Here is a 24,196-nt window from a genome sequence, read left to right as displayed (position 1 = left end):
AGTTGACTCCGATGAGATTAAGGAAAATCCAGACAGCGTCTCTTCATTTCCATTGCGCGGAAAATAAACGAAAACTGTCCACAAGCTACAGTGCTTTTCGAGGAAAAGCTAGAACTTTCAACGGAATTATAGCTATTTATTCAAGTTACCTTTTATAAACCAAGTCAAAAAACACGAACATCCTTTTTACGAAAATCTCACCATATAATATCTGTTTTTCCGGAAAGATACACAGATTCTTAAAACAAAAAAAAAAAAAAAAAAACAAAATTTACTAGATTAATTTTCCTCTATTTTTTAAGTATTTTTATTTTTCTTTTTTTTTTCTTTTTTTTTCTTTTCTTTTTTTTTTTTTAGAGTACGCAATATTTACGTTTCGAGCTATATTTCTGTTCTGATTACTTATATTCAAATATAGAAAATTATCGAAATACCAAATTGCATACTGTACATCGAATATTAAATATATTTCAATATTTTGTTAAATTCGATCAGATAATTGTTAAATTGAAGAACGTTCGCATAACAAAAAACGAACGCATATAATTCCAAGGATTTTAGTTAAAAAGAAATCAATTTTTGTTTCCGATAGAATGCGGATAATTCGAATTTGAAGAAGTTCCATGTCATCATCTTCGCACCTAACTTCCTATCTGTTGCTTCCACTTCGACGTTTACTCTGTAACAGGTCACCTAATGCGATATTCTACGACGTAGAAACTGAAAGACCATCACCTTTTATCCAAAGCACGCGCATGAACACATAGAAACAAACTTATCTACACAGTACACACACATATGATCCGGATTACCCTCGAAAATCTTAGTGCTGGTATACCTAAGTAACGTATCGTAGTAACCCGGTTACTTCGCCGCTCGATTTCGATTTCTATTTCACGACTCCATCTCTTTTCTTATTCCTTTTCCCCTCTGTTCTATACTTTCTCGAAGTACTTATCCACCCTCTCTCGTTTCTCACCCTAGTCTGCTTATATACCTATATATGTATGTATGTATGTATGTATGTATATATGTATGAATATATATGTATGTATGTATGTATGTATGTATGTATGTATGTATGTATGTATGTATATATGTATGTATGTATGTATCTCTCTTTTTCTCTCTTTCTCTCTCTCTCTTCCTCTCGATCCAAGCTAAGGGTTCGACAACATCGAAAGAGTTTGAGAGGCTTCGTAGAAGCCTCTGCGAATTCTGTAAAACGACAGTCAGCTCGTGACTGTTCGACGGTAACCGTGTTGTCTCTCTTTTTCCGTGTTCCTTTTTATGTCTCTCTTGTCAGTCACGATCAGGACATTTGAGCAGAAACGTCAGCGAGGAGGAAAACCTCCAACCGGAAAATGGCCGTGATCCATGGCACGTACATTACTTTCTCATTTATTGTCCCTCTCTTTCTATTTTATTTTTTCTATTCCTTTCAACGTATTTAATTCTAATTATCATTTTTTCGTTTATTCATTTTGCAATTATTGAAGATATTTTTCCATACGATACGTCGTAAACTCGTCGTACGACAAAAATTCATCTTATTAATCAGTTTTTTTTATCTTTTCTCTCTCGTGTTCGACAGACCTTTTTCCATTTTGTACGTTTCTTTAAAGTTTCTTTATTTCCCCGCACTGCGGACAAATCCAATTTTCGCGAAAGATACGCCAAGGAGACTTCGAACGACAAACTCCCGATGAAAACAAAAATCAACGCGAAAGAGAAACGAACGATAAGAAGAGAAACTTTCATCGCTCTTCAACAGAATAAGAAAAAGGTCGACGATCCAGTGAACTATTTTATATCTATAGACGGTGATCTCATGTCGGCGTTTGTTTTTGACGATTAGTTCGATCTCTTTTTAAGGCTACAAAGTTTTCTTTTTTCCTAAATTTTTCTCGACAATAACGATAAAGGGAAAAACGGAAAAAAATATGAAAAATTGTTATACACAAATATTTGCTTTAAAACTCGCATTTTAAAATTTAATAAAAGCATTCGCTAAAATTCTAATAAAAACGATCAATCTTTCGATTATTATTTCATCGAGTCGTTATTAATTAACAAAATTATAAAAATACAAACGAGATACACGTAATAATCAAATTCTACAGGAATCCTTCTCGTTATCGTTGCTATCTCGAACGTTCACGCACAGGATGATTTGACTGTAAAAGTCAACAATCCCGACGACAATTGTACCACCGATAACATCGTTATTCTAAATGTATCAAGCGAAACTCAAAGGGAGCAACTCGATGCTATGATGGACATATTGGTCGAAGATGGTACGAAAAATGGTACAAACGTATCTCACTTTTGGACTCCGTCAATTGCAAAGGATTGGGAAGATCAGGCACCGAAACTAAATTTCCCTAAAACGATCTCCGAAGAACGCTTCAAAATGGCCACTCTAAATCTTGACCAAGCACCATTCGTTTTTGATTTTCTACGAAGCGTTCTCTATCTCATTCATCCTTACGACGTACCAATCGGTAAAGTATGACACATGTGAACATCATTCGAAAATATTTTTTATTTTATATTAACTTTAAAAATAATCGATATGCATGCGTATGTAATTAGATAAATAAGCTACAAAACGAAAATATTTTCTATTAACATAAAAATACAAAATGAAAGAATTGAACACTTTCGTAAAAAGGAAAATAAATTTTTCAATTGTCATTAACTTAAGAAAAATGCGTGTGTGTATATATATATATATATATATATATATATATATATATATATATACTGCATAATATCGGAATGATAATGAAAAACTTTAACGTAGGAATTTTATATTCTGTGCTGTCTACTTTCTATCAAAAATCGCATCTCGAGATATTTCAATTTCAAACCTGGATCTTATCTAAGAGACGGAAAAAGAGAGACAGAAAAAGAGAGACAAAAAAAGAGAGAAAAAGAGATAAAAAAAGATATTTTACCATGGCTTTCCTCGATCGACGCTTTAATTCTCTCCCAATGTTCCATTACGGAAAACGCGTATAGTGCATGCATACAAATGACTCGATAAATAAATTCGAATGCAATCGTATTCCACTATTACGGTTCGTTTGCAATTATATATGCTCATACGTATTGCTTTAGCCGTTGCTTTAGAATGGGAGTATTATGAACATCGATCCTACGCGAAATTTTGTCTATACTTTTATATCAATCAAGAATATAGATTACTCTTACATATCACGATCGTAAAAAGTAATACTATATTTATGTATGTATGTATGTATGTATATATATATATATATGTATGTATGTATGTATGTACATACAAACATAGATAAATAAATATTCTAAACATTTAAGTTCTCTAAGTAATATAAAATAAAATATTATCCTCGCATAAGTCAAACAACTTCTCTATCGTCTACGAATTCTCTTTTAAATATTTGTATATACATATGTGCATATATATTTTCTTTCATCGATAAAAGAAAAATATTTCATATTACAAACTGACTCAAACATGTCTATTATTATCATTATAGATTTATAGAGCTTAAAATAGTTCATGTCTTTCTTCGCAGGTCTATTGATAGAAGCGATAGAGAACCGTATTACTACTTCCAAATTAATATCTGAGGTAAGTAGATTCCTGTCCTATATGAAATATGACTCATCAAAGATATTGACGAGAACGTCATGAGTGAAGTAAAGAGAGAGAGAGAGAGAGAGAGAAAGAGAGAAAGGAGACTTAGAAATTCGCGTACCCTCGTCATTTCAAGAACGAAAAGCAATTTCGTCGATCGTCAACGTCAAGATGTATAAAGACTATTTCCTAATGTTACGTACTACGTTGATGATGATTTTAACGATGATTGCAGTCGATGCACATCGAGGCGATATTCTTAGCAACAGTCGGTGTCTGCTGCATCATGGCCTGCATAGTACCTGGCACAGAACTCTGGTTCGCTTGTCGTCCAATTAGAGAGGATTACAAACCCTGCCGGCATCCGGAGGTCCTCGCATTTCTTCTTGCAGCTTTTGTCTTCGTACTCGGGTACGTTGAAGGAACCATATTCATTTTAAAGATATCCTGGAAGAGAGAGAGAGAAAGAGAGAGAGAGAGAGTTCGTCGTCCTTTATGGAAACGAATTTCTCTCGATCCCTTCTCTCTTACTCTATTCTCTCAGCAAATCTGCAATCAATGAAGAGGAATAGATTCAAATAAATTTCATCCATCTGCATCTATTCTATCCTTTACATTATCTCTCTTTCTCTCTCTCTCTCTCTCTCTCTCTCTCTTTGTATTTACCTTCTTTATCTACATATATAGGACATAACTATAATTCTACGATTTATAAAAAGGATACTTATGTGTAATTTTATGCTATCTACTGAAACAAGGAACATCGATCAATATCTCTATCTATGGTTATATATCCCGAATCAATTTCGGGTCTGTTCCAACACGATAAGAGTACATCTCCACGTACGAAAGTTTTCGATTTAACCAAGTTTTCTTGCCGGGCATTCAATTTTTCTCTTACGAAAGGAAGTAAGTACTAGTAGAAGAGAAACATAGAGAGAAAAACGAAGAGAGGACCAAGGAAGGAAGGAGAAGCAATTTAGCTGTAGCAGACTCGACCTAGTAGATAGGCTCTTAACGTTTCACCATCGAACGATACAACCTTCGATACAATTTCCACAGGTCGTGCATGGTCACCATGATGGTCTCCAACGAAGCCGCAAGAACTGGAATCGAGAAACTTCCCATGGTCGTGAAAACGGCATTGCAGGATCTCGATAACTATCATCAAGATACAACGACACAACTACGAAAATGTCTCACCAGAAGTCTCGATGTCGCAAATGAGGCCATACTCGCGGACTTGGACAGTGAGTAATATAAAAATAAACAAATCTTCTCAAATCTTATTCCCGATTGCTTTTCGAAAATCGAATGGACTTAAAGTATTTCAATGAATAAAATAAATATTAAGTTTAGAGTTAAATGATTAAAATTAGTGACAATATTATATGAATCCAGAAGCAGGATTTTCCAATCTTGAATGGAAGACATACTCTAAGTCTTGTTCGGGTCCTGCTTGCTTAAAATTAAAATTTCACAAGTATGCACGTAAAAGTATGCTACCTGCCTACTTATCACCTGTATTTAAAAAAAAAAAAAAAAAAAGTTACGCACTCACACAAGGAAAACACGAAAGAAGGAAAAATGAGAAATAATATATTAATTACTAAAAATCCTGAACTGTATATTAATAACATATACTGATTGACTTATTTTAGAGTCTCCATGATGTGATTTTACAAGTCTCTTTGCTTTTTAGTTGAATTGATTTTTTTCTAATCGATTTTTTTTCTTCCAAAAACAATGACTCTACTCGACTTTTTTCTTTGAAAAACAATGACTCCATTGAAACGTTTTTTTTTATTAACAAAATTTTTTATTAGCCAAATACTTAAGAATCAGTTTTTTTTGATTTTTTTTCTTCCAAAAACAATGACTCTACTCGACTTTTTTCTTTGAAAAACAATGACTCCATTGAAACGTTTTTTTTTATTAACAAAATTTTTTATTAGCCAAATACTTAAGAATCAGTTATATAGAATCATTATTATTACACATCCAGTAATAATTATTATAGTCTGGAAAAAAAAAACAATATCAAGGAATCAGAAATTTTTCCTGATTAATTAAGATTAGACAAAAATTTATGAATTCGTTTAATATTAACCTACCCACTCGATTAAAGCGAGGAAATATCTTGAAATTAAAAATAGGATGCATTATTGATTACTATGCACATATCCTATAAACATTATATAAAGATTAGGTATTTTATTAAATATTATTTGATAATGAGAATATAATAATATAATAATATGTGAATATAAAATATCTAAACCATTTCATAATTAAACAAGAAGCAATCGAAATAATGTGCGAATTTCATATTAATAAATCAGCAGTCACCTGTAAATATAAATCATCAGAAACATTTTATAATTAAATAAAAAGCAATCAAAATTAATGTGCAAATTTTATGTAATGAAGAAACGATCTATGGATATGAGAAATTTATAATTTTAATACTTTTTGAAAATGAAACATACATTAAAATAAAATATATATACACGCACATACACATGTATACAGAAAAAGAACAACCAACGAAAAATCGAATTATATCTTGTCAATTTAAGTGATACTTTCTGAAACAGAAATCAACTCTATCTAGATCGAATATAAATTTCTTTAATATTTCAAATAAATAAAAAAAAAAAAAAATAGTTGCAAACAATTCATCTTCCATTGCTTTTTATATTTTTATAATTCCAATTCTTCATTCAAGTCTTCAATAATTAATTAAATCTCCATGTTATTATTTTGACTATTTGACTTTTTGTTAATTAAAAGATCTGAAAAACTTGAGAAACAAATCTATTTTACATAATGCATTCATAATCTTTATCAATTTATTTTTATGTCATATATTATGATAATATGACAAATCTTGAAATATTATTTTCAACACTTTCGTTAATACTCACTAATATATAAAGAGATATTTTTCAATATTAATTATATCACTTTAATTTAACAAGAAAAAATGCAGTGACTCAACTTTAATTAAAAAAGAAAAATCCGAAGACTCGACCATACTTTAAAATGAAAAATTCAGTCTATTCTAAAAAAATTCAATGACTCGACTTTACCTTAAGAAAAAATTGCAAAAACTCTAATAATTAACTAACTGCAAAAACTTAACTCTAATCGCAAAGGTCCTAATTTCTCATGAACACGAGTGCGGAACATCGTAGCAAAAAGATGAAATGGTCCATCATCTCCATCCAGGATCAAACTGCTACTACTACACACTACTACGAGCGTAAGTGTCAACGTGGTAAAAGGGCAAATGGAATTTTGATAAGACCACAAGCCATTAACAAAGGGTTCAGCATGCCGATCACCTTTAAAAAATGACTTGTTGATAGTTGCCCTTTTAAGCCACAGTTTGTGGGGGGCCTCTTCAGCATATAGTCTCCTTTTTGCTTCGTGCCCTAACCACTGCATTGGTTAAGAGACAATATACTGATTAATTTTAACAATAAGCTTATTTGTATGTACTTGCATACAAAAACCAATAGAAAATACATGGTAACTTCTATCGGATATGTAGAAATCCACAGACTAATTGAATATGATAAATAATAACCTCAAAATATTCAAAATATTACAAATATAGAATAAGATTAAATGTATATGTATATGTATATATATAAGTATATATATAAGTATATCTATACATATAATGTGTAAATGTGTCTATATATTAGACATATAAATGCTATATATATTGAAAATTAATATAATATAAAATAGGATTAATAAACTAAAAATCCATAAATGATTAAATCTAACTTATAAAATACTATATATAATATAAATGAGAAACTAATATAAATGAAAAACTATATGAACCGGAATTAACAAAGTCGTAACAGGTCTGAACAGGTCTTTAAAGTTGCTTAGATGAAAGAACTACGTAATGCGTAATAGGGACGAACGTCGGTCGTGCCAAGATGAGTAATTCTTACATAAAGGAAGAGCAAGTTTTTCTCATTCTCATTCTCATTCTCATTTTCATTCTCATTCTCATTTTCTCTTTCTCTCTCTCTCTTTCTCTCTCACTCACTCTCACTCTCACTCTCGCTCTCACTCTTTATTAAGGATCTCGATATATATACTTAAAAGAAATAAACTTTCGTTTACGTACAGAGAGGTTAGGTTAATATCATTTCTAGCAAATGTAAAATTGATTGCGTGCGTATGTATATGTGTGCAGGAATTATCGATGCATACATATTCGTAAGAGGAATATATATATGTGTGTGTAATATATATATATATATATATATGAAGACCGTATATAAAACGAAATTCAATCGAACATGACTAATTGATGAAAGATTATTAACTGAAGTATCGTTAATAGATGAGAAAAGTAACGACATCGCGATAATATAGGCAAGAAATTCTAAATAGAAAGCATTCCCAAGGAAACGCTAAAATGCCGATTTTATTTTCACGGATATCTTTTAAATGAAACGATGCCACGACTTGCGAACATTCATGCATGAAAATCGTCTTTACGGCAATCGATTGATACATAAATGAAGGATGTACTTTAGAAAAAATTTATTAATTACCTGTAAATTAACGGAGACGACGAAGTTCCACTGCACTCGATATCACGAAATAATTTAAAATGGCGGAATCATCGGTAACAAGGAGGCTAAGTCGAATCTCGCGCATGCGCAAAACGCTATCTGTTCAATGGCTGCCCGCGAAATTTATAATTTTTCAATTTATTATATGGAAATAATGAAACATTAAAAATATGATATACGAACTTAAAAACTGTCTAAATGAATACTTTGTTCTAAATTATAAATTTTTCCATGAATTTTTAGAATTACAATTTTTATCGATTTTAATGATCAAGGGCTTATCTAAAAGATAAAGATTATTTTTACACAAAATTTTCTTTTCAAATTTTCAATAAATACTTTTACATAAAATTTCAATACATACTGTGAAAATAACTTATTTTTAAACATGATTTGCCGAAAAAAAATCTAAAAATATAATCTTATTTAGAAATTCTTTATCTTTCATAAATGTCTAACTAAAGGTCTAACTAAATGTCTAACTAAAATTAGACAAAATTTATGACCATGAAAATTCATAGCGTAAATTCTTGTAAACACATAAAAAGAGAACCCCAGTAAGAAACAAAGAAAGGAGAACAAAAGAGATCCCACCTATTTATTTTTTTCTATTTGTCAGTATTTATTTTTAACTTGTTTGTACAAAAAGTGAAATTTTGTTCTCCCTTTCCCCTTTTCAAAACACGAAACAACGTGAAATTCTCGAAGGAAAGTATTTTCGGCTTTCTTTGTCTTTTTTTTCCTTTCTTTCTTTCTTAATTCTACTTCTTTAAAAGCTTCCTTTCTTCTAACGATCTTACCTCGTTTCCGATTCTTCGAGTTTCATTTCGCCCTCCGAAAATCCTAAAATTTCTAGACGAGGCAAAAATGTACTACTATTCGGCTTTAAAAAGATCTATGTACATGTGTGTCTAGGAACAAGACAATTATGGTTAACGCTCGCTTAACGCTCTCTCTACTTTTTTATTTGTTTTATGCAAATGTAATTCGAAATCGTGCGTAACTACACGCATACTAAACTAAGATACTATTTAAATGTTAAAGCAAAATATATTTATGTATAAAAGTAGTATCGTTAACTTTTAATGGAATATTTATTACAAAATGTTACATTATGAAAATTCAACTCTAGCACGTTTAATCGTACAATTACGGAATAAACCATAAAATGTAAATACAATCCTCGGCTAATTTTCAGTTTATTTTCCAAAAGTCATTCCATAGCTTCGATGAGATTGAATTTTTAATTTCGTTCGAACTTAACTAGATCGTTTTCCAGTGGCTAATATTATACGTGGAGCAAAGTAAACGAGAGAGCAAACCCAAAACTACTTTTAATAGAGCTTTAATAGAATCACCTTAAGATCAGATCTTTCTCTGATAATTTTGTCGGAAATATAAGTAATTAAAAAAAAAAAAAAAAAGAAAAAAACAATAATTCATAGTGGAATAGAAGGTAAATAGAGACGCGTGTAAGGAAATTAACAGTAAGGATAATGCAATCCAAACTGCTAAGTCATAATCCGATACTCAAATCCAAGTCGATATACACCACTTTACTTGCATCGAAGGATTATCGGAGCATTGTAGGTACGAACTCTATCGTCTAATGAACGTCCATCGAGAGCAGAAACGCATAGACGTCTAATGAAAGCTATCGACAGTCTGTAATCGTCGTGTAATGGGCCCATCGACGGGTACGTTAACAACCCTCCGCAAATTGCGATCGTTAGCATAATGCAGCCGCCGACATTACCTACGGCGTTTGCCACAAAGCCCTATGCAGCAATGCTGTCATCGACTTTCGATTTTCCATCTCCCGGAGATAGACATATCAAGACTCTCATACTTAAGTATACGTATACAACATTTACTATGTAGATATGTAGTACACAACTGTCTATATCTATCTTATCTATGTCTTATACCTCAACGGTAATGATAAAAATTCTTCATGAACAGCCTTCTTTCAATTTTTATACCCTTTGTTAGAACTTTCTTATTAGCTATTTCGACGTAAATAAAATAACAAGTAAGAAATTTATGTCAAGGAAAGAAAATTGAAATGTTTTTTATACGTACAATTTTTCATCCCAAGTTTGTTGGTAACAATGTAATCATAGAAATATATGGTATTAATTAATGACCAATGAATGAAAGATTCTCTCGAAATATCGAACCATTACCTAGAAGGACGACCAACGACCGAGAATTCCTATCAGATGGAGATAACCAGTAATGGTTATGAGAAGACATAAATTATCAGGTCCACTAGGGATGAGAGATATAAGATTTATGATTGTTCCCATGCTACGTTATATCGGTTATTCGAGTCCTTTTCTCGAGAGAATCGAATATTGTTTTTTAAATATGTCTCTTGTCAATAAAAGAAATTGCCAGTAGTAAAATCTATGATAAATTGGACTGACGAAAGAATATTATCGCTATAAGTTCTTCTTGTTCTTATTGTTACAGACGTAGAAGAACTACTTGGGAAACCAGTGCAAGCAGAACTCTCTGTCGAAACGGGTCTTGATGTAGCATTAGATGCTCTCATGGATCTAGCAAATGGTAATAGAATTATAAAAATAATAATAATAATAATAATAATAATAATAATAATAATAATAATAATACGTATGTTTTTCTAATGATAAAAAGGTATTATCGCATATTTTCGCATAAAATACAAAATTCTTTCGTATTTTCTCATGATTTATAAATACCCCTCTCGTAAATCTATGCAGGTATCTATAATCTTCAAAAATTTTTTAGAGACTTTTAAAACGTCTTTTCATTCAAAAAGAAACTTATTCTCGAAGAATAATTGGCATTAGCCAAAGTGTTCATTGTACACATACATATATATATATATATACATACTAGTATATTCATTCAACAAAGTCGAAAGACACAACGGCACCAAAGTGTTTGCATATTCATAGTTCTACGATATACACATGTACGTATATACGCCCGACGAAACACATATATTAATTTATACGACGAATGCTCTCATATACGGAGAAACGACTATGTCATTCGCTTATTGCTTCACGCATCAAGGAAAACCCTTTCGGAATCGGAATTATTCGCCGAATATTAATAATCCTATACGTGTATATATATATATATATATATATATATATATATATATATATATGTATGTATATATGTATGTATGTATGTATATATGCCTGTATGTATGTATATATGTATGTATATATGTATATATGTATATTTTATCTAGGAAAATTCATTAGAACTTTTACGAAATCTTTTACTTTCGGTGTTCCTCGAAGATCAAAGTAAAATAGATATTGCGATCTCGTTTGGTATTAACGAGATGTAAATAACAGCCTCTAACTGTAAATCGATTATTATTAATCTCCAACTCTCAAACTATGCATACATCTGTACTATCTATATACGTTATACGGCTATATCTTCAATTATAGCGTATCCCGAACACTGATACGAATGGTATCGATGCTAATTCCTAATGAATGATTTATCTCTATAACTCCGAACAGGAAACCCTTTAAACGTCATTACTATACTAGTTTGAAACCCAAGCGGCAGCTTTAATTTCAGCGTAGCTGACCATGTGCATACCAATGCAAGAAACTTCTATCGTACGCGAAGTAGACTTATTGTTAGTTGGACACGATGCACCTTAATTTTCATGTATAATTAAATCATAACAATTATAAGTCATTAGTATAATATATATGAGAAATTAGTATAACATATATGTTCACTTCACTACTTTGTTGTTTGACTATCAAAATTAAAGAACCTTTCTTGTTTTCAGTAGTCTGTATTCGCGAAAATAAAATGAAAATTTTTTACTCTATGATAAAGTTTCATAACTAACGTAATTAATCGAACGAAATTAAATTACGACGTACCGTTTATGTTTTTGTAATTTAACTTTAATAATAAATTTAATATAAATTAATTGTTATTATATTTAAATTACTTAAAAATATTTTATTGTCGAAGTTTCATAGTTCTATAAAATGTCTCTGTGATTTCTGAACATATTAATTTTGCTACGATGTTTTAATTACTCGAAATAAATACATAAATTCTGCAGTCTTTCCAAGCAGCGTTTAACCAAAGTCGGATATCTGTATGTATGTACGTTTCATGAACGCGTTTCAAGGAGAAAATGTAAACGACAGGTCGTGTAAGAGACACACGTTTTGCCACAACGCGGTTGGTTAAGGCGCTACGAGCGTGTGCAGCAGGTCTTGAAGAGAACTCCAGACCGTTAAGTGACCTCCTCGACCTAGAGTGTCACTTAGTCACTGCACCGAGTTACTAACTGTATACTAACTAAATTATAACGTGCTACCAGAACTACGCTTTCCTTTAGACCGCTACATTTAAAGTCTTGCGTACTTGAGCACGTGCCTACATGCGTATGTATGCACATACGTACATATCTATTTATGTATATATGAGTTTTTATACTTCGAATTATAGAGTCCAAACTCGTTCGATTTTACTTACTTACCTAAGCCATCAAAAAAATTGCAACGCAATATCGCAATTTGCTAGGATGCAAATTTTCATGAAATTTTATCTCAAGAATTTAAGATCAAGGGTAAGAGATGATAATTAGACTCTCAGCGTCTTACCACTGCACTTTTTAATTATGATAATAATATTTTCGATAATGATAACATCGTAGACTTTACAAACATTTCCTTGCATAGATATAACTCGGATCGATAATAACTACGGAAAATTTCTTTTTTCATTAGATTAATTTTCATAATAATTTAATTCTTTCAAAGGCCCTTGATGATCCTATTGACGTATCCATTCTTGATACAGCTCTAAGTATTATTACAATAAGAAAATTCGAATAGAAAAGAGGAAAAAGTTTTCAAAAGAAATAAGCCAAATTGCGCGTTAAAGTAAAACGAATTATTCGATTATCCATGAAATCAATGGTCTTCTAGTAGTTCGATTAATTCGATGAATTCGACTTACCTCTCTCTTTTTATCGAACATGTTGCCAAAGACATTATACTCCACCATCGGAAAAGAGAAAGAACGAAGCTATGTTTACGTCAGTGGTCCATCTAATAGAGATTGGATTCGATGTTTCAGCTAGTCAAGAACTATCGAACAGAGCAGAATCATTACTGAAGGAAGGAGAAAGAGCACGCGACCTCGGAACGCAATTGAATCGAGAGACCGACGTGATACGACGCGATTTAGAAAGTGCCGTTAAAGCGTGCTCGGTTCAGGATCGTCCTCTCTGCTCCGTCATCGACCCTTCTGGCTTACGTCTCACGCTGCGCATGGAACAAGTAAATAAACTTTATCAAGAGCAGCCACCTTCTCGTTTCACCTTTATCCTTCCTTTTTTTACCGATATAAACGTAGAGATTGAAATTTTAGCACTAGCTTTAGTTCCCTTATTCTCGTCGCATGTGAAAACTCGATAATGAAAAAAACTTTCGTATTGTTACAAAAAACAAAATCGATTTGACTGGTACAGGTATCTAATTGCATACATATTAATAGTTCAAAATCGAAAGGCTACACTTTGGGAACGTGTAAAGAGTTCTTTTATTCGTTCGTTAATTTAATAAAAATATATTAAATTATATGTTTTCTCTAAACTTAATGAATATTCTATTGTCTTGCAAATAAGTATTATAACAAAAATTCTCGTCCTTGTTAAGGGTTAATTTAATAAATTATAAAGTTATAATTGAATAAAGTATATTCCTTCCGAACGAAGTAAAAGCGAACTACGAGATATACGTTCAACAAGTTTGTTAATTTCGAAAGATAAGTTTTCCTACAAGAAATTAGTAACAAAGAACATAAATAATGTTGTCTTGTGAATTTATTAACGAACTCGCTTATTTGACAATTATTTTGTACTCGTTATAATTATAGTCTTTTTTCCACTTTTTTTATTCTCGCTCTCTCTCTCTTTTTCTTTCTCCATATATATATATATATATATATATATATATATATATATATAAACGAGAAAAGAGAGAGTTACGTTCCTGAGAAAATCGAATTGAGAATCAGGAAGGCTGAAAGGCAACGTCCGAAATGGATAAAGGCTTTATCCGCAGTTGGTAACGCGGACTAGGTAAAGACAATAGGATAAACGCTTAACTACGTGGGACAGGCGAGACTAGAACAGCCAAAACTTTTCAACAGCTCCAACAGCTCCTTTCCTGCCCTTTTTTTTTACGAATATTACTATTCCACTATGCACGAAAATAAGCACGCTCATTACGATCCTCCTCATTTCCTTTTTTTTTTTTCGTCGACCGAACGCATTCACCTTATTTTATTCGAACCCAAAACAAAATGATAATGGCCTAAAATCGAGCCCACGATGCTTATCCTCGAAACGAGAGATCCTCTATCAGAGATATTCCATATAAAGGAAAATGTAACATCATACATTGCGGTGAAAAATATTCTACACGCGTCATACTGTGATTCTGCTTTTCGTTAAAAATTATTATCTTATTACTCTCCTCTTAATTTGTCCTATTTTATTCCCGAAATGGAATGTAGAAGCTTATCGAGAGAAAAAGAGACAGAAAAGAAGGGATTTTGACGGTCTCATTCTTTAAGCTGGAAAAGAAGAAAAGAGGATTGTGTCTTTGTCAAAATGCCGTAAGTGTATCGAGTATTTTTAAGTAGTAATTCGAAAATGCAGTCGAAAGGGAATAATGCGTATTGGTTTCGATAGGAAAAATATTAATGACAGGATTTTCTCATGATCTTTCGTATTAAATATTGTAGACAAAAAAATATATAATTTTTATACATAATTTTTTATTTTTTTATACATTTCTCATTAATCTTGTGAATTTTTCAGCTTCTAAGGGATGATCGTATTCTACGTTTACGTGGTAGCAGCAGAGAGAATCTCACGGAGGTTGGACGTCAAGCACGCGGAGAGTACCTCTACGTGCCTCATTACATCGCCAGAAGTACCTTGGATGCGAGAAATCGTAGGTAGAATGATAAAGTCATTGGTTGACAAGAATTCAACGTAAGTGAAGGGATCCATTAACTTCTCAATATAATACTCGTTGTTTCCCTTTCACCACGATATAGCAATACAGAATACAATGGAACACGTTTATCATTTAGCCAAAGATAAAGCGAAAAGTTAACGCGAGTAACTGCCATGAAATCGAAATATTTTATATAAATTAACTGTTTCGAATAGTAAAATAATTAAAGAGAATAATTAAATATGGTCGAATACATTCATGTATTATTTAAAATATCATTAGTCATGTAATAGATAAATTTTTGAAAATTTACGATATATATTATTTACATTATAAATCTCAAAACGTGTTACGTTGACATTATGTATTCCTATTACGTCTGCTCGAAACTAAAATTATTTTCTAATATACTTTGGAATAAAAATATTGATACGATTTCCACGAATCAATGGAAAAATAAAACGCTTTAAGTGAACGGTCATCAAAAAAGATTATAAAAATGGATCACCGAGCAATTACATGAAATTTTACTGTAGAACGGCAAATCGAAAGGAAAGATACGATATTTCAAACGCTTATAGAATTTTACGAGCCGTTTCAGCTTTCCCATGTTCTTCCTTCCTTCAGAACGTATTATTCTATTTTTATTATATACTTACTGACGATAAAGGAAGAAAACGGATAAAAACTTGACCACCAACTTTTGTATTATATCTTTTAGAATTGTAATACTTATCATTAATTTTTCGACAATACGATATTACACAAAATAATCGAAATCATTTAAATTATTAGAAGGACAAAAACTTTGTCGAATTTCCATCAATCTCCTATTCCTAACAAAAACTACATTTCCATTTACTATTCCACTCCCTTTCGAATACCTGAAACGGTTAGTTGACTTATTGAAACAACGACTATGGTATAAAAAAGAAAAGGAAAAAATAAAAAATAAAACAAATGACATGGCTACGTGAAAGTATCGTAAAGAACATTTGCTGCGATTAAAGCGTAACGAATATCGGTAAATCTTGACTTCAGCTCCCTTATTCTTCGTTCTTTGGCGCAACATTTCACATATTTCACAACATATTTCACAGTCTTACTAAAAAGTAAATAGGGAAAAATCTCGTATAAAGAAGAAATCAAGAATTTTTTTTCACCCTAAAAAGTAAATTTTGATAGGTATTTTTTAATGTGGATATTACGCTCGAACTTTTTCTCAGCTAATAAGTAATATCATTACGAGTTCTCCTTAAAATGTCGAATAATCTGAAAATAAAAATAAATCGTATCATCGTTTTCCGATTGGATTTTTTGTTGAAAAAAAAGAAAATAAAAAACGAAGGAACTCGATCGGATCATCGAATACGTATAAATGAAGTTATCTTCGGTAAAAGATTACTTCTTAAGATTCCTACAAATGGTATCAAGTATTTTCCTCGAAAAAAAAAAAAAAAAAGAAAAAGAAAATAATAAAAACCAAAATAAAAAAGAACGCTTTCGCTATTCCGTTTTCAAGAGGAAGCGTCAGCGTTTCTCCCCGTACAATAATGGGAATAAAACCATGAAGAAGAAAAAGAAAAAGAAGAAGACGTACTAAAAAAGAAAAGAAAAAAAGAGAGAGAGAGAGAGAGAAAGAGACAGAGACGAAGAGAAGGAGATATCCACCCTCAATAGACAAACGAAACGTGGTAAATGCCCGGAGCAAACAGCGTCTCGTTTCTCGCGAAGATCGTATACGGTTGAACTCCCCCATGGTGGCATCCGTTCAAACTTCGCCGATGGGGATCGGTGATTGATGCCGTGGAAGGACAATGTTGACGGTTGTTGGTGTCTCACTGTGTCGTGGACCTGTACATCGACTGACTCTTCTTTCGGTTCTTTCCGTGGTATCATCCAATCTGGATTCAACGACCTTTTCTTTCTGCCTTTCTTTCTCACTCACTTTCTATCTCTCTCATTCTTTCTCTTCTACTTAAACCATGAGCAATAGAGAGGTGACGGTGACACCCCACCGTCTAATGCGAAATCCATATCGTGTTCTATTAACCCTAAAGATAAAGATGATGGGTAACAAAAACAAGAAAAAAAATAAAGAAGAAGAAAAGGCTTTCGAGATATTCGAGATCGAGCGTCCATTACTTTCTCGGTATAGAAAGTACGCCAAGCTCGAGGATCTCGAGCTTCGTTCGAAGAGAACAATGACACTCGCGGAACGACGTAATTCGTCGTTTATTATTCACCTTCTGTGCTTGATCGTCTTAATAAATCTACGAAGCTTCGAGAAAATTACCGACTAAAGGCCGCTTCTCCTTATTGAGACTGTGAAATACGGTTGAAGTAAAGAACGCATGACCAGTCACGTTATTTTTATTGCTCTTCCCTTAATACAATGGCATTTCACCATTCTCGATTCCTTTTCGTCCCTTTTCAAGCACGATGAATGGATCCCAGAAATAATGAGCTATGATCGTAAAGTTTGTGAGTATTTTTAATTGAGGAAACGTAATCGCTGACACATTGAAAAATTCAATATTGGCGCTGTTGAAAAATTAATGATATTTGCTTATTTTAATTTCCAACGTGGAATTAAAGAGAATAAAAGGAAATTAATAAGTAACGGGAGAAAGAAAGTTATCGTAATTCAGGAGTAAAAGGGAAAATTTCTATGATATTTTGTCGGCAGAGATTCGCCGTGAGATCAGCGGTGCACGTGCCAGGATTTTCCAAAAAACACGGAATATGGAAGCTAGTAGCACGGAACTTTCGAAACAGCTCAAATCTGCAAGGAGTATCGCGGATTATGCGATACCCTACGTCATCGCATTCGAACAGATTAGGTGGCTCGTTGGTCTCGGTACGTAACAGTACATATTCTGTTACATTTCCCTGCAAATTTTTATCCTTGTAACGATATCACGACTTAGTCGCATAAAATACTACCTACTTTCCTCCTTGCGTTTCCCTTACAAAAGAGATTTACCATTTTTCCGCGCAAAGTATATCATGTGGTTATACCTACCACAAGGTACAAAGTTGGAGCCGTTTTAGCAATAAAAAGAAAGAAAAAGTTCTACCTTTATTCCTTCAAAATAACATTTAAATTTCACAATAACCGCTTATCACGGCTCATTTTTCTTTTACCATTACCAACGTCGTAGATATTTTTATGAAAGTCCTTAAGAATCGTACGTCTAAGACGACAAATCGAAGCAACATTATGACGAATAAACCAATTTCAAAGTTTCTCCGTTGAATCGAACAAGCTAAATCCTTCATTCCTCAGAAATAAGTTTTGTCACCCTCGAAGCACCCTTCAGAATATACGCCACTATACACTGATTTATCCCACACTTAAGAGCGCCCACGTGAACCTTGGCAACTGTTAAAGTTACCGACGTACTTCTGACTCCGGCAGGATTCAATTTCATTCTGTACCATGGTCTACTTTTCTATTTTCTCGATCTTTCACTCGTTCAACTTCTCCATCTACTACTTCCAAACTATCAAAAACGCCAAGAGAAAAGAATACGAGTTACAATAACAATAACAATAATAACGGTAAAACAGAGCCTATATTACTTATTTATCCAAGAGACGAAAGGACATCATTGTTTAGCCTTAAAAAAAAAAAAAATTCATTTTCTTTGTTCTCTTAAGTAGAGAATGTTTAATTATAAGTCTCTAGAACAAATTTATTTTCTCAAAGAGAATTCGCACGTCCTATTTTATGAAAAGCACACGTCTTTTCTCCATGGAAATGAACGTGAATTTCATGTAAAAAAACAAATCATTCCTCCGGATGCAACGTCAAACGTTTTCGCGATAAAACATTGCGTAGGAGGCGAATGTCCGATATCGAACACAGAAAATAATAACCGTCCTTCGATTTTGTCGGACAGGTACTTTTCTCTGCATTTTACCCGTCTGGCTATTATTACTCGGAGCTCTTCGTTGCCATTGTGGATCGTCCGAGGGTAAAGTGCGACCGACCCTCTTGTGGTAAGTATAGAAATAAAATTTTTCGGAAACATCAACTCGAAGTTATTACTTCTGTTAAATTCCTAAGTTCAATAAAAAAAAAAAATCCTTCGAACTAAAAATTCTAATCCCATCTATAAAATGGAAAATTTTCCAAGAGACATAAACAAAAATGATTGTCTCATTAATAAAACAATTAGATCTAAATAAACCGATTAACGATATATTAACGAACAAAAAAAAAAAAGATTATAACAAAAAAGTTTTATAACAATATTAAATCCCCTTAACAATACTTTGCTTTATCTTAACTATTGGAAAATAGATTGCTAAGAGTACTTTCTATCGGATTTCAGTACTGTGTTTACGAGCTCCTTCATTTCGATCGCTTTATGGGCGATATTCGTAGCAGGATTAGCGTTATCTGGTCACATGGAGATGTTACTCTGCCGACCACTTTACGATCCTGAATATCGTACGTTAGAGGCCGTTTTGGAAACCCGAACCTTCCTCGGAAGAAGATTGAGCGTGTCTTTAAAGGATATGTTCGAGTGAGTTACATGATATTAATGAAACGAAATACGATCTACCTTCTAAAGAGAAAAACTCTTATATACAAATAAATATTAAATATTTCATTGTTCTACAGAAAGTGTGAAAAGAACGAAGCAGCGTATCCTGCGTTTCGACTTGATCGTACGATGCAATTAGAGCAACTTACAGAACACTGGATGTGGACTGGTTTATCTAGGGCAAAGTCAAAATTAAAAGTCGACTTAAAGGGTCTCAAGATATTAACACCTGGCTTGCAACAACGACTTCAGAATCTTCTATATGCTTGTGGACCAAATCTTACGGAACATAGAATTATGGTACGCTAAATTTGTTAATTTCTTAATCGTTGTTTTCTCTTGAAAAACAACGAATAAAGCTAAAACTTACGTACGAAATTGAACAATCGATTAAACAAATCTACTGAAATAATATACGTTTACGTTGTAACAGATACAAGGGCCAATTTTAAGCAAGGATCTAAATGCTTTGTCCGATCAACTGGATAGTATAGCCCGTCAACTTAGCGATAGAAGCATCGCCCGAGATTTGCAAATTATCGGCTCTAACATGAGAGACCTTACGTCGCGAAGAGTGAAGCCACTGATGAAGCTACAAGATAATCTGGTTTATCAAATAGCCATATTGGAATTACAACTGCTACCACTTCTACGACAAGTCAATCAATCCATTTCGCATTTAAAAACAATTCAATATTATATTGATAATCAGGGAGATAAAATTGCCCAATTGGTAAATAAGTAATCTTTACTTATTTTCTATTTTCTTAATCGAAACAATATTTTCTGTTTGTTTTCAGAAAGGAAAAGCATTTACAAATCGATTAAATAATTATTTAGATCAATGGAGAACTCACGTAATATTGGAAATGAATAGTGGAGTTTCAAAGTGTCAGCCATTATGGGAAATATTAAAAGGAATGAGGCTTCTTTTGTGCAATCACATTTTAGGCCCTCTAGTACGTCACGATAATAAATATGGAAAATACGAAATATTTTATATCTTCTTCATACGAAGGTCCTTTACTGTTCTTTATTCTTTCTTTCTTTTTGTTTTCTTTTTTTTTTTTGTTTTTTTTTTCAGGACGGATTCTGGTTTGCTACGTTGATAAGTGCGCTTATTATGATTGTCAGTACACCAATTGCTCATATTTTATCTTTGGTATATCGAAGACCATCATTTTCGAAGAAGGATACGTCTTTATTATCGATGAGATCGTTAGTTTTACTTCGTTATATATACTGTCATCCAGAAGTTGTTTTTATGCACAGCCAACTCATCTGCTTTTTGTCGTTTCATGAAAACATCGATTGTTTTATCCCCTACTTCCCTTGCTTCATTCGATCCCTCCAAACCTAGCATACATTATACGAGCGAGCAAGTACATAGTATTGGACTACGGCTTTTGATCGATCTCGAGCACTCAAAACCACTGAACAAATTAAACAAATTCAAGTAGTTCAAGCTTGTCGAGTATGCTTTGATAGCATCTACTATTGAATAATTTTAACGCATCCGACAAAGAAATCATCCGTGGTGTTACTCATCGATTTGAAAATATTAATAACAATCGAAGATTAACATCTCATTTCGTTACTATGTACTGTAATTAAATTTGTTTGTAAAACATGCTTTAAAAAAATCCGCTAATCCAAGACAAAACATTTTAAAGGTTACACATTATTTTTATACATTGCAACTTACTTTTTATCCAGAGAAAGTCCAGAAACTGTGGTGATAGATCGCGAGACATGGCAAAGTCCAGAGTAAGTATCTAATTACAATCGAAATTTTATAGGCAACATTAATCGTGATTTAAAATCTTTCAGAACGACGCAAGAAGGATGGTGACGAGCGCAGAAGGAAATTCAATTTTTTAAAAATAAGGATACGATTGCTTCGATTTTAAAAATGCTGCTGACATTAGATAATATTTATTTATATATTCCTGAACCCGACAAATAAATAATAGTCGGGTAATAAAAACGAGACGCTGTTATGGTGTAAATGTGTAAAGCGATACCTATGAATGATTATTTCATTTTTTTTGAAAACATTGATTCGACCATTTGCACGATCGAAAAAGAAATATTTAATACGATAATGATTTCTTCCAGACGAACGTGATTAATGTTTCTCCTTTTCCCTTAATTCCATTCTAATCCGCTTTCCACTTTCCACCACAATCGAACTCACTTTTTCTATGGAACGTAATCAGGACTTTAAACCATCGATACGAAAGAAGCTGCACCTGCCTGTCCTATCGAATTATTGGCAATGCAATGATACGTTCCAACGTGTTCTTTAGTCAACCGTGGCAGTTGGAGCCAAGACGTTCTCGTCAAAGATTTCGAATCTTGATCACTTTGTACAGTGATGACGTGGTCTTCACCTTTAAACCCAAGTCATAAAAATAAGAAAAAAAAAATATCTACTTCTGATATTAACTTCTTTTCTTCTTTATCTTGTAAAGTACACGTATCTTTCGAACAAATAAAAATCATGATTATTGCTTACCTGTTAGTTTGAGAACCTTCTTTCCATCAGGAGAATGAAACTCCCAGAAAATATCAGGTACTGGAAAACCTTTAGTCTCGCAAGCAAGGAGAACACGTTGGCCAACACTCGAGACGACATGTTCCGAGTAGGAAACGATCCATGGTCGAGTTTGGCAAGGACCAAGATGCTGTAATTTCAAAGACAAATGATTCTTGAGCTTCATCGCTTCCTCATGAAGAGCGCATGGTGTTTCATAAGTCACTTCGTCGCTACCGCACGCTGGTGTCTGCTCCATGCAGATACAGATCGCTTCAGCTTCGTCCTAAATCAAAAGAAAATATCGTATGTAATACAACGTTCGAAGGGAATCGATGAAAAATCAAAGACCATACGATAAGAAACTAACAAAAGCTTTTCTCTCTCATTGTATCCAATCTACTTAATTATTTGATTGCGCGAGATCTCTTATATTATATCGAATTATATCCGATCTGCTTGATTATTTGATTGCACGTGATACTACATTCGACGCCCACGAAACGCAACAAGACGAGATTACTTTCACTGGCGAGAATGGATCAGATAAGTTCGTTGAATTAACGTTAACGTAGGTAGACAACTTGCATTAATATCGCAGGTTTATTGTGCAATATCGTGATAGTTTTCCGGCTTTAGATTTCAAGAAAATTACAAAATTATAATCGCATCGTATAATTATTGTACAAATTATCAAAGGAATTATGAGAAACAGGCGATGCAAATGAAAGCTATACCTCTTCTTGAAGATCGGAACGTAATTGGCAAAAATAATTCCTCGCACAGAGGCCATCTTTACGGCTGTTAGCGTTAAGTTCCGGGATACTCGAATTCCAACAGGGCTCTCCGCCAAGACGAGCGCATATACCAGCTTTGCAGCATCCGCAAGGATCCGATACGGAGCCCAAGAGACACTTTGACGAATTTTCCGGGCATCTATATGTGCATACAAATTCGCTATAGAAAAAATCCTTTTTTTCCTATGACACTGTCAGACTAATTCGAATTACTTATTTTTTAACGATATCCTTGTATACTTCATCATTATCAAAAAAAAAAAAAAAAAAGAAAAAGAAAAAAATAATCATGCAGAAGAACAGGATCACAAATATTTAATATCAAAGATAAATAAGTACATAGTCGATATTTGTGAAATTTAACTCCTTATTTTAATTCTAATAATAATTTAATTAACGCTAATACTGCTGCAAAGTAACAATATGCGGATAGTTTTATATGATTTTAATCATCAAATGTATAGTTTAATATTTTCAAAAATATACCTACGTATGCATACATATATTACATAGATACCTGTACTCCCCGCACTCTATGCAACCCGGTAATTTTGTATCTTTCAATTCGTGCGACTTTGAATCTTTCACCAACGCTCCAAATAGTAAAGGACTTAAGTCGAAAGTAACCGAAGCGCGAACTTCTTGATCCGAAGGTAACGTCGCAAGGAGTAACAAGAAGCAAAAGAAGGAAGACAAAGATGACAATGGAAACGCTCCGTTGCGCGTCATTTCGACGACTGATGCATGATCATGATAGCGCGTCACCTCGTTAAGATAAAAGTAGAGGGAGGCGCGAAGATCCTCTCGCAGTTGACGTAATTAAATGACAAAATAATTGTGTCAAATGATACGAATCTTTAAATATTTTTAACATCTGACATTATTTTCTTTTATAGAATTTTAATTATACATTAAAATAAAAATTAATAATGTACGATTATTCTTATTTTAATAGAAACTACAATATTGGAATTTGAATTATTATTCCAATATTCCTCGTCATTGTCCATAATCGAAATTTCTATGTCAGGAATAATGTTAGCTTGAAGATATACTAGA

At 32.7% G+C, this 24,196-nt stretch overlaps 3 protein-coding genes across 11 annotated transcripts in view; 1 reads left to right on the top strand and 2 right to left on the bottom strand.

Moving 5' to 3' along the window:
• Positions 1–8,255, bottom strand: part of LOC118441563 (trace amine-associated receptor 9) — a 67,936-nt gene extending 59,681 nt beyond the window's left edge. For 5 of the 6 annotated variants that reach the window (XM_035866114.2, XM_035866120.2, XM_085657191.1 and 2 more), the window contains exon 1: positions 3,829–3,968. The gene's annotated coding sequence lies outside the window, so the exon portion shown is untranslated. Of the gene's footprint in view, positions 1–3,828; positions 3,969–8,211 lie in introns of those variants that run through there. The other variant, XM_035866117.2, reaches the window with a different exon arrangement.
• Positions 1,241–22,290, top strand: prom (prominin). 4 transcript variants are annotated; one of them, XM_035866108.2, is made up of 18 exons: positions 1,241–1,380; positions 2,124–2,504; positions 3,564–3,619; positions 3,861–4,036; positions 4,688–4,875; positions 10,708–10,803; positions 13,357–13,559; positions 14,800–14,901; positions 15,107–15,242; positions 17,938–18,108; positions 19,154–19,253; positions 19,589–19,783; positions 19,882–20,104; positions 20,238–20,537; positions 20,605–20,763; positions 20,889–21,022; positions 21,521–21,571; positions 21,635–22,290. In XM_035866108.2, the coding sequence occupies exons 1-18, from the start codon at positions 1,365–1,367 to the stop codon at positions 21,654–21,656; spliced, it is 2,709 nt and encodes a 902-aa protein (XP_035722001.1). In that variant the 5' UTR covers positions 1,241–1,364; the 3' UTR covers positions 21,657–22,290. The 4 variants fall into 4 exon arrangements, 3 of the variants coding, with proteins under 3 accessions (XP_035722001.1, XP_035722002.1, XP_085513312.1); XM_035866109.2 differs by lacking the exon at positions 14,800–14,901; XM_085657186.1 differs by lacking the exon at positions 17,938–18,108.
• On the bottom strand, positions 21,706–23,896 carry LOC118441564 (insulin-like growth factor-binding protein-related protein 1). Its single transcript, XM_035866123.2, has 4 exons — positions 23,655–23,896; positions 23,078–23,276; positions 22,323–22,626; positions 21,706–22,197 (listed from the first exon to the last, which is right to left on the bottom strand). Exons 1-4 carry the CDS (start codon positions 23,864–23,866, stop codon positions 22,028–22,030), a joined length of 885 nt encoding a protein of 294 aa, XP_035722016.1. The 5' UTR covers positions 23,867–23,896; the 3' UTR covers positions 21,706–22,027.
• Between the last annotated feature and the right edge of the window lie 300 nt (positions 23,897–24,196).

This window comes from Vespa mandarinia, chromosome 5 (assembly GCF_050613455.1).
Source record: "Vespa mandarinia isolate Hongniang chromosome 5, ASM5061345v1, whole genome shotgun sequence".
In the NCBI taxonomy this organism is placed as follows: Eukaryota; Metazoa; Arthropoda; class Insecta; order Hymenoptera; family Vespidae; genus Vespa; species Vespa mandarinia.
The sequence above is the reverse complement of the archived record's forward strand: the minus strand, read 5'-3'. Positions and strand labels throughout refer to the sequence as shown.